The 15,873-nt window shown below is 41.9% G+C and overlaps 1 protein-coding gene across 3 annotated transcripts in view; it reads left to right on the plus strand.

Annotated features, from left to right (window-relative positions):
• The window catches only part of LOC135552691 (limbic system-associated membrane protein-like), a 741,617-nt gene that overhangs the window by 581,903 nt on the left and 143,841 nt on the right, over nt 1-15,873 (plus strand). For 2 of the 3 annotated variants that reach the window (XM_064984463.1, XM_064984462.1), the window contains exon 2: nt 5,785-5,863. In XM_064984463.1, coding sequence (XP_064840535.1) covers nt 5,785-5,863 — 79 coding nt within the window. Of the gene's footprint in view, nt 1-5,458; nt 5,864-15,873 lie in introns of those variants that run through there. The other variant, XM_064984461.1, reaches the window with a different exon arrangement.

The following is a 15,873-nucleotide window of genomic DNA, read 5'->3' on the forward strand; positions in this document are numbered from 1 at the left end:
TGGAGCATTCTTCAACCCATACGGCATGACGAGGTACTCATAGTGGCCTGATGTGGTACTAAACGCTGTTTTCCACTCGTCTCCTCCCCGAATACGCACCAGATTATACGCGCTCCTGAGGTCCAGTTTTGTGAAGAAACGCGCTCCGTGGGAATGATTCCACCGCCGTAGAGATGAGAGGTAGCGGATAACTAAATCCCACTGTGACCGAATTGAGACCTCGATAATCAATGCACGGACGCAAACCTCCCTCCTTTTTCCTCACAAAAAGGAAATTCGAGGAGACGGGTGACATGGAGGGCCGAATGTACCCCTGTCTCAAAGCTTTTGTGTCTCCATAGTCAACGTCTCCTCCTGTGACAGTGGGTACACGTGACTCCGGGGAAGTGCAGCGTTCTCCTGGAGGTTTATCACGCAATCCCACTGTCGATGGGGTGGTAATTTGGTCGCTTTTTTCTTCCTAAAAGCGATAGCAAATTCGGCATATTCTGGGGGAATACGCACGGTGGAAACCTGGTCTGGACTCTCCACCGTCGTGGCACCGATGGAAACTCCTATACACCTACCCGAACACTCGTCTGACCACCCCTGAAGAGTCGCGGCCTCCCTGACCATCCCTGACCCTAACGGTCGGCTATCTAAGGAGTGCATGGGGACAGGTGGGTCTATCTGCACTAACGGAATACCCAACTTACGGGCGAGTACGCGATCCATAAAACTCCCAGCTGCGCCTGAATCAACTAGCGTCTTATGCTGAAGAGTGCGAGAAAACGCAGGGAAAAAAATAAACAAAAACATGTGACCAATAGGGAGCTCTGGGTGAGTTTGGTGCCTACTCACCTGGGGTGGCCGAGAAGTGTTCCGCCTGCCAGCTCGACTCCCAGAGGGACTCCTCCAGCACCGGTCCGAAGTGTGTCCTTTCCGGCCACAATAGGCGCAGGAGGAGCCTCCTCCTCCGGTCTCCCTAGATGCAGCTCCTCCCAACTCCATCGGAGTTGGAGCGGGAGGGCTGGAAGGTGGAATTGACAGGACCCCTTCTGAACACCCACGGGCAGCTAGCAGGTTGTCCAGTCGAATCGACATGTCTATCAGTTCATCAAGGGAGAGTGTTGTGTCCCGACAAGCTAGCTCCCGGCGGACGTCCTCCCAGAGACTGCAACGGTAATGGTCCATCAGGGCCCTGTCATTCCACTCAGCACCAGCAGCCAGGGTCCTGAACTCCAACGCAAAGTCCTACGCACTCCTCGTCTCCTGTCTGAGGTGGAACAGTCGCTCAGCCGCCGCTTTGCCCTTTGGTGGGTGGTCGAACACAGCTCAAAAACGGCGGGTGAACTCCGGGTAGTAGTCCCGAGCCTAGTCTGGGCTGTTCCAGACAGCGTTGGCCCAGTCCAGGGCCCTACCCGTCAAACAGGAGACGAGGAGGCTCACACTCTCCTCACCCAAGGGAGCCGGACGCACGGTAGCCAGGTAGAGCTCGAGCTGGAGCAAAAATCCCTGGTACCCAGCCGCCGCTCCATCGTACTCCCTCGGGGGGGAGAGACGCAATGTGCTGGACCCAGAGGACGACGTAGGTGGAGTAGGTGGCGTCGTCTGTGGGGGAGCTGGGGTAGACGTCGGTAGACCACTCCTCTCCCATCGCTCCATCATCTGGTCCATCGCTGAACCGATCTGATGGAGGACAGCTGTATGATGATGTACACGCTCTTCCATAGTTGGGAGAGGGGTGGTCGCTGTGGAGGAGGAGGAGTCAAACGCAGAGAGCAGGTAATATCGTATGTGAATCTATTTATTCCAACGACAGCGGAGACATGGACATGCCAACACTAGGGCATAAGAAACCACCCGTCCAAAATACACAGGACTAAAACTGTCCGGAAAATAATGAGAATACACTTATACACCAACATCAAAATAACAGAGAACAAGCCCGCACAAATACCCAGCGGGCCTAGTGCCCTTAAATAGCCTACAAACTAACACTAACTCAAAACAGGTGTACTCAATTAAACCCAATAAACAGAAACAAATGGAAAGGGAATCGATGGCAGCTAATAGGCCGGCGACGACGACCGCCGAGCGCCGCCCGAACAGGAAGAGGCACCATCTTCGGCGAGATTCGTGACAATACTGTACCTTTAACATCCAAATTCACTAGCTAGTACTATTAATACTGTATTACCATGTGACTTGCATAACACAGCATGTAGTTCCCAACATGCAACAGGGTTTTCCAGTGTTTCAATACCCCTCTGGTATCCCCTGAGCTTGGAGCTGCCCAATAGCATGGTACTAGGTCTGTCAGGCTTCTTTCCTTCAGCAGTGTACAGTATGTGGGGAAGAGTGGGGTGGGCTGAGTGGGTTTCTCTAGTCTAGTGTGTGGACGAGGGAAGGGTGATCGGACAGGAGCAGTGGAGTATCACTGACCATTTGTTCAGGCTCGGCAATAGGTGAACAGTAACCATATCATATGTTGACGTTATGGTTGGTAAATAAGGAGGAAAGAAAGGGAGGAGGGGCGTTTTCTCTCCCTGTCTTTGTGTTCTTGTTGCTCAGTCACGTAACTGTACTGCAGTAGGATAATGCGAATGCAGTAGGATAATGTACAGACTGAGGGAGGAAGAGAGAGGGGGTGTAGCTCTAAATGATCTTGGCCATGTATCAGTGGAAGGCCTATGACAATGAGCATAATGTTTAAATGGTATATTTAGGACCAGGTTAAGTTAAATGTTTTGCACTGGTACAAAATATGTATCAATCATTATCCGAGGAGTATAAGAGCAAAGCTAGAACATGAAAGTCAACAGTGAGTGAATCACAAAAATAATTGTCACTTTAATGTTTCATTAATTATCTTAATATTAATGTGTTATTGATCTACTTTAATGTTGTAGCCTTATTCACATGCTTAATTAATCTGGCCCAGCATTTGAATAGAAGAGTTTATCCATACTTAAAATCAATGGGCCTTAGTATGCATAGAGCTTGGCAGTGTGCAAACTATTATGTCTCTAAAATGGCAAAAACTTCTCAGGTACTTTTCGAAATGGAAGATGGAGTTTGACATTTTGTTCTAAGGAGCATGAGGATGATCCACAGTGGAAAGCATTTTAATGCACCCTCTAATGCACTAATATTAGCACTTCCATGAACTGTCCCATATTAATTATGCTCATATGCTCCAATCTCTCACAGATGCAGTTCCATTCTGGACTAATCTCACACTGAAGCCTCGTTGCACCATGCTGCTGATGACAAAACTGAGAAGCCAAGTGTGTTTTAGTGCTATACTTTACAATTTATTTGAACCACAGACGGTTCCTGTAGGCCAGGGTTCCCCAATCGGTGGCCTGCAGGCTGAATTTGGCCCGCGTGTGATTTTATTTGGCCCCCCAAGTCATTTTTTTTTGCATTTTTTAAAAAGTTGGACATAAAATACTGTAAAAACACCAGCAAATCAGCTCCAATTGATTTTAATTTGGGAAATCTGTTTGGGCTTCTTGCGGTCAATTTGCAGTCTACAAATGATTTATAATTACGTTCCGGCTCCCTGACCATCCGCTCAAGAAAAAAATTGTCAGACGGCTGAATCTAGTTGATGATCCCTGCAGTAGGCTACATTGGCAGTCAACAAAGGATTACATTTGATCATTAATCATAATAACAAATAGTGGTGTTTATTCAGGTTATAAACCCAGGTTCAATGTCGCAGATGAAGACGCCATGCAGTGAATGCTGATGCTTTTGACTCTTTTTCCCACTGTGATCAATTGTGCAATACTGTATGATTTCACTTAACAATTCATTAAACTGTGGAGTGATTGAACATAAGGACACAGCCTATTAAATCTGTTTCCTGATTAGCAAGAAAAAAAAAACTTATTGGTTGGCACATTGGGGTTGGCACATTTACATTTCTGATGAAGTTGAAGGCATGCCCTTGCATCTCTTGCCCTTGCTCCAGTGACAGCCAAAGTGATTATAATTACCATCCTTGTCAAAATCAAAGCCAATGTGTCTAGACACAGTTTTATGATGACAGATTGGGCATGACCCTATAAACAATAAACAACTCTACCCATCAGCTCATTCATCTTAAGTGACTTTATCCAAGCTAAATGTGATGAGCGTATTAAGAGAAAATGTATGTCTGAACAGTAATCTTCCCCCAAATAAATCTTCACTGTTGAATATGTTCCTGTAGCCTTTTAAGAAATATTTTAGCTTACAAAATAGAACACGTAAATAATATTTTGAGACAACAACAAAAATTCTAACATAAGCTATATCAAGTCCTTACAGTGAAATGCTTACTTTACAAGCCCTTAATGCTTTAAATAAGTTTAAGGGGAAAAAAAGTGTTCAGTAAAAAAACAGATAAGTAAAAAATAGAAAAGAAAAGTAACAAATCATTAAACAGAGGCAGTAAAAAGCAACAGTGAAGCTACTGTATAAACAGGGGGTACTGGTATAGAGTCAATGTGCCGGTTAGTTGAGGTAATTAAGGTAATATGTACATGTAGGTAGAGTTAAAGTGACTATGCATAGATAATAAACAGAGAGTAGCAGCAGCGTAAAAGAGGGGTCTGGGTAGCCCTTTGATTAGCTGTTTAGGAGTCTTATGGCTTGGGGGGGTAGAATATGTTAAGAAGCCTTTTGGCATTCAGACCCCTATATGGCATTCAGTTCTGTTGGTGTCAGCAGTAGGATGGTAACCTCCAGAGGTGAATTGAGGTGACATTAGACAAGCAAGGATGTTGTGCACCTTGTCACCTTACCTTACCTGGCTATACTGCATACCGCTCGACAAGGTCTTCAGTGTTGAGCAATTAAGCTCCATAGCTGGGCTATACTGGTGGCCCTACAGTCATCTTGAAATACCTGAAATAGGCTATATGGGATCATAGAAATAGAATGACAGAATTATAATAGAATTATCATTCTATTTCTATGTATGAGGGAAAGCCAGCACAATGCATTCAATACTGTGGGTTTTTACAGCTGAAAAGCCTGCCGCACACATTTTATATAAATAAATAAAATATATATATATATATATATATCAACCAATTAAAATGTGAACCTGTAAGCCCATAAATATGATTTAATTAACTAAATGTTCCTTCTAATTTCTTTGGGTTACGTCATGACCATGTTGGCATGTAGTCTTAACTGTGGACCTAGAACAACAAGCGAGGCATTTACTTAGACACATAGCCAATGACTTTCCTCTCCTCTCAGCTGCCGACCGCAGTTGTGTCTAGTAGAAAGGGACCTCAGCTGGTGCTGTTGTCGTGACAACCAAAAAAGGCGCATCAGACTCTCATGAAGGGGGCAGCAGTGCGATGTATAAGCGGGGGTGGGGTAATCGGGTAGAGAGAGCTCTAGAGTGAGAGGCGCTGGTGACTGGAGAGGACTGAATTTCCTCCCAACCTCTAAAGAACTCTGCTGCCTGTCTATCGCAGCCTTTACGCGGGAGCTGAAAGCACAGTGGAATACAGAGCTTTCAGAGAGGGTTTACGGAATATATGTTTTCCTCCAAGCCATTTTGCTTTCGTTGTTTCAACGCGTATTTATCTTCCTCAACATCATAGAAACCCCTGGTCACACTTTGTCGTGGAGTAGGTTATTGCCAAGGGTCGGAGCGCCACTTCAATTCCCTTTTATAAGTCCAAACACTTTCTCTGGGATCTCTGCGCGCCCAGTTCGAAATGCTGGTCGGAAGGAGACCGTGTTGGAGGCAACTGCAGGCTTCTTTTTTCAGACTCTTGTGTCTTATTCCTACAGGGTTCCCCGTCCGAAGTGTGGATATGCAGCGAGCGACCGACAACATTACTATCCGTCAGGGTGATACAGCGGTTATCAGGTAAGGTCCCTGTCCAACTTTCCATTCATCCGCAGCCTCCAAGTGATGCTGAGTTTTGTATGCAAAGCATATAACCAGCATGGAATGAAATGATCAATGATACAATTGACACGTTCGCTAATGTGCAGGCTACTGAAAATATTGAAATGTCACATGGTGTGTTTTACATTAAATAGGACATCAACTAAGTTAAATACTCATCAGTAGGGTATGAGAAATGTAGTGATAAAAATATGCATATTTTTTGAAAGTGTGGATTTCAAGAGACTTATTTTCATTTTGATCTGATAGGCGATTTGATGTTGCTCCGTAGCCTGGTTTATTATATAGTCTATGCCACAGTCACATTATCATCCCAAAACTGCAAAAATAATGATGTAGCCTAATTTAAACGACATTGCCCTGGTATTTATTGGAAATCACTGAAAACGTTAAGTGTGTCATAGAATTGCTCCAAAATGATGCCCGGGAAGCGGCAGATTATAGGAGGCTACTCTTTTCAATGGGGGAGAGTACAGGCAAGTGCTGCGTGGGGTAGCCTACAATACATAACGATGCAGTTTGATTTCCGAATTGCACAACAGCCCATATTACCCGGTTATGAAAAATAAGTCCAAAGCGCTTCACTGTGAATGAAATCCATATTTTCTTTGTGCCAATTATGTCGGGAGTAGATTTAGCCTTATAGTTAATCACCTCCCAGACAATGCAAGCTGTCAATTTAAGGCTATTATGTTATTGTTGGACACAGATGTCATTAGTCACGTGGTCACAGCCATGTGTTTTTGGACTGGCAGGTCAGTGAGGGGCTATGATTACCCCTCCCCCTCCACAAAACTAATTATGCAAGACACAACAACAATATTTCTCTCTTTAACTCACTCTCCCTCACACACACCTGCTGATTTTTTTTTATAGCTGAATTGAAAACTATGCTCATGTAGAGTTTATTTGTGGCACAGCCTACATGGTTAAGAATCAACCATAATGACTGAAATGTCTGAAAAAATAGCTAGGAATTTTGCATTGATGTTATGTATGAAATTTTTATTTTTGTGTAATGTTAAATGAGAGCAATCTGATCTTTATAAAGCAATGTTAGGTTTTATACCCATTGTGAGGTGCATGCATTGCACCAGACAGAGACAGAGTATTGTTTTATATTCGCTGACTGCAGTAGAGGGGTTGTCTATGGAGTTTGGGAATCATTGACCCAGACACGCCCCTACTGGGCTGTATTGCTTTACAGTGCCTCTGCATGCCAAGCTGTAATATATATATATATATATATATATATATATCAACACACATACTACATGACCAAAAGTATGTGGACACCTGCTCGTCAAACATCTAATCCCAAAACCATTACCATTAATATGGAGTTGGCCCCCCCCTTTGCTGCTATAACAGGCTCCACTCTTCTGGGAAGGCTTTCCACTAGATGTTGGAACATTGCTGCGGGAATTTGCTTCCATTCAGCCACAAGATCATTAGTGAGGTCGGGCACTGATGTTGGGCGATTAGGCCAGTCTCGCAGTCAGGGTTGAGGTCAGGGCTCTATGCAGGCCAGTCAAGTTCTTCCACACCAAACTCAGACTCTTTCTCTATGTACATTGCTGTGTGCACAAGGGCATTGTCATGCTGAAACAGGAAAGGGCCTTTCCCAAACTGTTGTCACAAAGTTGGATGCACAGAATTGTCTAGAATGTCATTGTATGCTGTGGAGTTAAGATTACCCTTCACTGGAACTAAGGAGCCCGAACCTCCTCCACCAAACTTTACAGTTGGCACCATGAATTAGGACAGGAAGCGTTCTCCTGGCATCTACCAAACCCAGATTCGTCCATCGGACTGCCAGATGGTGAAGCGTGATTCATCACTCCAGAAAACGTGTTTCCACTGCTCCAGAGTCCAATGTCAGCAAGCTTTATAACACTCCAGCCGACGCTTGGCATTGTGCATGGTGATCTTACAATTGTATGCGGCTGCTCGGCCATGGAAACCTTTTTCAGGAAGCTTCCGATGAACAGTTCACGTTGCTCAGTTTGGAATGCGTTAGTGAGTGTTGCAAACGAGGAAAGACCATTTTTACGCGCTACCTGCTTCAGCACTCGGTGGTCCCGTTCTGTCAGCCTTTATGGCCTACCACCTCGCGGCTGAGTCGGTGTTTCTCCTCGACGTTTCCACTTCACACTAACAGCATTTACAGTTGACCGGGGCAGCTTTCGCAAGGCAGAGATTTGACAGGAGAGTGGCATCCTATGATACTACCACGTTGAAAGTCACTGAACTCTTCTGCACTGCCATTGTTTGTCTATTGTATGGCTGTGTGCTCAATTCTATACACCTGTATAAAATGTGGCTGAAAGCCAAATCCACTCATTTGAAGGATGTCCACATACTTTTGTAAATATATTGTATCAATTCACTGTAAATGTTCTCCTACATAAGACTATCGGAGCACATCATCATGTTCTAATGGCAAATCAGATTATATATATTATATATTATATTGAAGACATTAATTCAATAATTATCTAGCGTCTTTAGACCTGAACATTTATATCACACTACCATTGAATTAATTGTCGCACTTGTCGTCTGTAAGGAGTGAGGGATTGTACAGATTAACGTCATCATCTGACGCAACATAAGACCTGTTGAAAGTTACAAAAAAAGTGACAAACATTTAACTTTCAGTTTAGAGAACTATATACTTGATCCTCTCATGGTGATGCAGTAGTGCTGCAATGTGAATATCTCAAAACCTGTGGAAGCCTATATTGTTAACCAGTAGATCAAAGGTGTGCTGATCACTCTGGTGTTGTCACAGCCAGGCCCAGCAGGTTTAGGACCTATAATCCACTTACTGGATTTCCTCTCACTAATCACTTCCATCAATTCAATTACTTGATCATCAAGTCAATCAAATTCCAAAGTGGTTACTTTTAAATCTTACTAAGGCTCACCAATTGATGTCCATTTAAGAATCCAGCCAATCAGTTTACTCAGTGCATTCATTTCCTTCAATTAAGAGTGAGTTTGGCCGTCACCTGGTCTGTACAGTAATATATGTTCTGCTCAGTGCCTAGTTGTTTCCTTCCATACAGTGTCACTCAGTGAGCCTAATATTAAAACATGATTCCTGAAGTTGCATTCGTGAACATAAGTCGACTTCAAGTTGACTTTTTAACAGTTAACTCAGTCATCAATGACTACACAACAAACTGCAGTTTAACAGTTAACTCAGTCATCAATGACTACACAACAAACTGCAGTTGTGTGCCCAGTAGCCCGACCGAACAACATGCCTTTTTCACTCCCCAGTTTCAACAGACAAATCGGATATAAAAAATATATATATAAAAGAACAAGGGCCACTGAGATAACTTTCAGGGGGGGCCCCAGGGTAGTCATTTGTTGCATGAGAAAGTGTAGCCAATGTGATTCCATAAGCTGGTTTTGCTGTGCTGTTGGGATATCCGTGGCCTAGAGAAATAATATAGCCTTGACTCCATTACCGATGCCTGCGGCTTAGTTATGACATTACAGGCACAGGTGGAGCTGAACCCTTAAAGAAACAATTTTGTTACACAGTAGCTGTGGTGTGCTAGTAACAATGTTCCTAAGTTGACAAAGAAAAAGGGCCTTATAACACATGCAATTAAAGTTAACAAAATAATTGTCCTTTTTCAGCATCAACACTTTGATATTGATTAAAATAAAGGATTTGTAAAGGTTATTTTAACCTCATTCCCTTGGCTAGTTAATCTGTTAAACCCTAAGATTGTTTAAGTCAGTCTCGTATACAAGAGATGAGATTCACATGACATGAATGTGTTAGTACAGCAGTCTATGTTGACGCATACTTTAGATTAAGTACTGTAGAAGTCCACTGTGGCTTAGAATCATGCTGATTACGTTTTATTGACGTCTTTGGCTGACATTTGACTTAATACCAGTTGAACATTTTCTTCTCTGCGTGCTTCAACTAAATTCATATCCCAAACGTCTTGTTACATCCCCAAACATTTAGATTGCAGTGAAAGTGTCCCACATTCTGAACTACTTCGAGATTGATACCACCTCAACAACCCAAATGAATCCTTCTCAGTCACAGTGAATCACGGCTGGATCTCAAAGTTATTTTGTATCCCTTTGCAGCATTTCTGTGTCACAATGCTTTACTTTTTAATTGCTTTTTCACTAGTTGGCAGTCCATGGCCTGCAGGGTGCGTTCTGATTTCGGAGAAGCACAGAAAATTGACAATTGCTTATTAAAGCATTAATGACACAGACACCGGGATTGCTCTCCTCCGGGTCAATTATCATTGATTTGACAATATCCGCTCCCTTTCGTGGTATTTGGGTGGAGATCATCGCGGGCTTGTGTTTTGCCCTTAGGCCCGGATGTCAGACACCCGAATATCCCTTTTCAATTAAAGTATGAAAGGCTCAGTGCGTTTGAAACCTGCTAGGTTCAGATATCAGACCTGGGAAGCAGGTTCTCATAGAGATATAGCGACATAGCAGGCCCTGTGTAGCATTTTAAAGCTACAATTTGGGATCTGGGAATCCTTATAATGGCCATTTCAATTATTCAGATGTACATATAAAAAGGTTACATTTCACCAGCCTCATCCCTCAGTTGTATACCAAAATGTGGCAGGCTGGCTGTTTTGTTGTTTTTAGAATCCCAAACAATATCTTTAATATGGCCCCCTATGCATCGGATCAGGATCAGACTGGAATACATTGTGGTTTGATGGCTAATGTGGCCTTGAAAGGATGGTGCAATGTTATCTAGGGAATTACTATCTCCTTATAGTTCAGCTCACGTTTGAAGGAAATCTCATTTTATTTGAAATTTTCCTGTAACATTTGTTGTCAAAACAAGATTTTTCTTCTCTGCTGTATAGTTGTGCAGAAGTTGACATACACTTAGGTTGGAGTCATTAAATATCGTTTTAAAACCACTCCACAAATTTAGTTTTGGCCAATCGGTTAGGACATCTACTTTGTGCATGACACAAGTAATTTTTCCAACATTTGTTTACAGACAGATTATTTCACTTATAATTCACTGTATCACAATTCCAGTGGGTCAGAAGTTTACATGCACTAAGTTGACTGTGCCTTTAAACAACTTGGAAAAATCCAGAAAATTATTTCATGGCTTTAGAAGATACTGATAGGCTAATTGACATCATTTGAGTCAATTGGAGGTGTACCTGTGGATGTATTTCAAGGCCTACTTTCAGACTCAGTGCCTCTTTGCTTGACATCATGGGAAAATTAAAAGAAATCAGCCAAGACCTCAGAAAAAAAAATCCTATATCAACATTACCTGAAACGCCACTCAGTAATGAGGATGACGCCGACAAAAACAATAAACACTACAAACAAACCGTGAAGCTAAAGGCCACGTGCCCTAAACAAAGCCAACTTCCCACAAAGAAAGGAGGGAAAACGGGCTATCTAAGGATGGTTCCCAATCAGACACAACGATAGATAGCTGTCCCTGATTGAGAACCATACCTGGCCAAAACACAGAAATACAAAAATCATAGATGACAAAACATAGAATGCCCACCCCAAATCACACCCTGACCAAACCAAATAGAGACATAAAAAGGCTCTAAGGTCAGGGAGTGACAGGAAGGGAATATTTACTCTGATTAAATGTCAGGAATTGTGAAAAATGTAGTTTAAATGTATTTGGCTAAGCTGTATGTAAACTTCCAACTTCTTCAACTGTAAGTGTGTCAGTGTCTGGAATATTGTCTATCTACAGTATGTCAGACATTCCATCTTTTGAGGATGAAACCAGATAAATGATGCCTACTCAATACTGGTTCCATGTCATTTGGGGCATAGTTTCAAGTGTATGGAAGGATGGAACACTTTTCAGCTCATTTAATAGTATTTGTTTTCAAAGCTACTGAAACACACCCAAACCTCTCCAGTATAAGTGTTGGAATGTCGTCAATTCTCATTATAATGGGCAGGCGGTTTTATTTGAAGTTTATCTACTTTTTGGTTTGTGGTGGGATTTACAAAGAGATTGCCTCTGAGTGTTGAAGGATTTTACAACAGAGAATTATTCAAGTGTTGATTACAATACTAGCTGCTATTGATCCCAGCAGAAAATGAATGGCTTCGCTAACTGTTGACTCACAGATCCCAATCCAAATCCAAACCTCACAGTTAAGAGATTATGATCATTTGCATAATTCCACTACCGAAAATGCATTTTCATTGTTCTCTTTAAGAACTGCACATTGATAATTTACTGTAAATACCAGACTGGTTATCCTGTCTGTTCTCTGTTTGGGTCACTTTTCTTAGACACATATTTTCAAGTCCAAAAGATCCACTAAATCTATTAAGAATAATGTGGTTGTGTTATTATGACCATATAAATCACCCATTACCTCTAACAATTGCCAAGTCATTGACTCCAAACATGGATTTTCAATTTGGAAGAGCAGTTATTGATAAGTAGTTTGTTAGCATACTTGGAAGGAGGGCACTTACTGTAAGTGTTCGTCTCCAGTACTGTAATGTTCATAGGGGCTTAACACTCTACCAGGAATCTTTGGCAAGTGACCCACAGAGGACATCACTGCGTGCCATAGATGGCATAGATGATAGAAAATAAACCAAATCTGAACACATTTACATAATTCCGTTATGAGACATGAATGGCTCTTGTGTCCTGATTTGAAAAATGTGAATTCAATTACTTTGAATAGGTGAAATGGTTTTTGTGTTCCTGTTATTTCAAGATCCTATTGTAGAAATATTTATCTTAAATAACAAATGGGGTCAAGTTAAACTTTTTTGGTACTATTAGTGTTACCTAATGTTTTGCAACTATTACTATGCTTATACATGCCGCAACCATATCACAAGCATTGTCACATTTTAAATAGGAAAAAACATTGTCTGGAACATAGGGAGAAAAACCGTGCTACCCCCCCGAAGCGAAGGACCGCTATCTCTCAACAAGTCATCCAACTGAGTGCAGGTTTTTTACAGTTTAGAGCCTCCCAAGGGCTTTTAGCATCTCTCACAGTGCTGTCCAGTGCTGCTCTGATGGGGTAGTGACCTGATTCAAAGCCGGGGAGACCAGGGACAGACAGCATTAGTACAATCACCACATAATCCTCTCTGCTTCTGCCCTGGCAGAGCCAGGATTTTCAAATCAATTTCATTTTCACCCATGATGCGGTTACAGTTTGAAAAGATGTGCGGCTGCCAGCTTCGTCATTATCTCCCTGTCCCATTTTGTTTTGGAGAATGAGGTTGAAGATAGGGGTAGCGTAGTGGGGGGATGGGGGTGTTCGGTTGGACATCTCCCCAATTTGAAGTTTCGCCGACAGTTGAGACATTTCTGCGTCATTGAGATTGAACCATCTGAGAGCCTTCTGTTTGTGTCACATGCTGAACTGGAGTTGAAGCCGTTGAAGGCTGTGCACGTTGTGTAGTTGTTATTGTGAAGATGACATTATTTTTGACTAGGCTGGCCGATCTTCGTGTTGGTGCTCTCACCTGGATGGATGTCTACTCTAAAGGCATTTTAGAGGTTACTGGGGCAGTTTTTTGCTTGACAGTTAGGCATTTATTTGGCTTAGGCCTAGTTTGCTTTCTCTGTCCTCAAACTTTCTCTCAGCTTCCCAGAATTCCCTGAGCTCCCTTCAGCCTGGTGATGTGTCAAAATCACTGTGCATATTAACATATCTATCAGGTTTTTATATCATCATACCGTCCTTCTCTCATCCCAGGATTTACGGTATTACCGGCTTAGTACACAAGGGGGTGCCAAAAAAAGCCTGAAAAATCCCATTGAGTGTCGATTATGAGAAAGCCATCAGAATTAGCACATGTAATAGCGAATTTCCATGGAGTTTGCTAGCTAAATATGCTAACAAGCGCAAATGAAAATAAATGAATTGCAAAGACAGGAAATCAAGCTCCTAAAGTTATGCATATATAGGTAGTAGCTAACCAATATCATTTTGGGGGAATTTGGACATTTACAAGCGAATGTGAGCTGGGGACATTGTGCAAATGAAGAAAGTTTTGACACATGCTTGTCTGAAGGAAGAACAGTACTGGTTCTGAAGCAGCATGTGTACAGACTGTGTCTGTCTGAAGTTGCTGGGAAAATGGGCCTGCCTGTTCTGCTTGGAGAAGAGGGGGAGGCGCAGAAGGGCCGAGAACATTGAGGAGAAAAAACGCAACAAAATCAAGCAGTGGCAACTGTACAAATAACTCATCCAAAGGGCTTTGACTCCTCAAACAGAGCAGAAAGTAAACACTATACGATGCCTTGTCACCTTATTGGTTCAGCCTCTTGCTTAGATAACTAGAAAGTTCAACTTAGGGGTCACGTTAATGCAGAAATCTGTGTTTTTCACACAGGATTTTTTTTGAGAATGAATAAATCTCTTGCTGCGTTTTGGAAGAGAAGATCTAAAATGCTTCTTGTAATTTCTGCTCAACATCAGTCAAATGTTGTGCTTCTGTTGCACTTCTCCACTCGGATAAGAATTCATGAACGGGCATTCCATGAAAAGACAGCGCTCTTACTGATACGTAGTTACTTTTCTCCGCTACTTTTCTGGGTGTAGCCAGCCTACTTTTCTCAGGTAAAAATGAAATATTATCTTTAAACAAAACATTAGGAAATGTAGACGGCTACATTCTTTCTATGCTAAACATTAGAAATATGATGGCCATGCATTGTTTTTGCAAAAAAAATACCTTGCTTTTCATTGTAAGCTCATTTATTTGTGTGGCTGCCAGCCAAATAGTGATGCACTTCTGTTGTCATCTGATGAAAATTAAGCTATTTTCTGCCGAATAGTTGCACATCCCTGATCTTTCTATTTGAGTTTTGTTTTTAAACACAATTGACTCTCAATATAAAACGAGACCCCTGACAATACAAAGCTGGACTTGCTCCCGCTTTCTCCCATTGTGCTATTTACTAACAAACACGTGACTGACAAAACTGTTCTGGGGAACTATGGTAAGCTTCATAATGTAAAATAATGTGACAGGTGAAATGAAGAACATGATCTGCTTTATCTCCTAAGGTATTGCACAACTTGACTGCAGGTATTTACTTAAGAAGTAGCCACAAATATGACAATTTATTGAAAAACTTGGTTTCAACGGTATTTACGGTATTGAAAAACCATTCCTTGGCTATTTAAAAAAATGCCCGATATACAGTATACCGGCCAAGCCTAACAGCTTCTATCTCAAGGCCATCAGACTGTTAAACAGCCACCACTAACATTGAGTGGCTGCTGCCAACACACTGACACTGACTCAACTCCAGCCACTTTAATAATGGGAATTGATGGGAAATGATGTAAATATATCACTAGCCACTTTAAACAATGCTACCTTATATAATGTTACTTACCCTACATTATTCATCTCATATGCATACGTATATACTGTACTCTATATCATCGACTGCATCCTTATGTAATACATGTATCACTAGCCACTTTAACTATGACACTTTGTTTACATACTCATCTCATATGTATATACTGTACTCGATACCATCTACTGTATCTTGCCTATGCTGCTCTGTACCATCACTCATTCATATATCCTTATGTACATATTCTTTATCCCCTTACACTGTGTATAAGACAGTAGTTTAGGAATTGTTAGTTAGATTACTTGTTGGTTATTACTGCATTGTCGGAACTAGATGCACAAGCATTTCGCTACACTCGCATTAACATCTGCTAACCATGTGTATGTGACAAATAAAATTTGATTTGATTTATCTATCATTACACCAGCATCCAACCTCCTGAACAGTCCAGAAAGTAGGCAACCTGCAAGTGTTTGTGATCACACTAATTACTCTAACAGTACACAATACAAAATGGTTAGCTTTGTTCAAATATCATTTCATTAGGGATGTGCATCTTTCCTTTCATGAATGTTTCAATACGCATTTAGATGCATGGGCA

This window comes from Oncorhynchus masou, chromosome 13, assembly GCF_036934945.1.
Source record: "Oncorhynchus masou masou isolate Uvic2021 chromosome 13, UVic_Omas_1.1, whole genome shotgun sequence".
In the NCBI taxonomy this organism is placed as follows: Eukaryota; Metazoa; Chordata; class Actinopteri; order Salmoniformes; family Salmonidae; genus Oncorhynchus; species Oncorhynchus masou.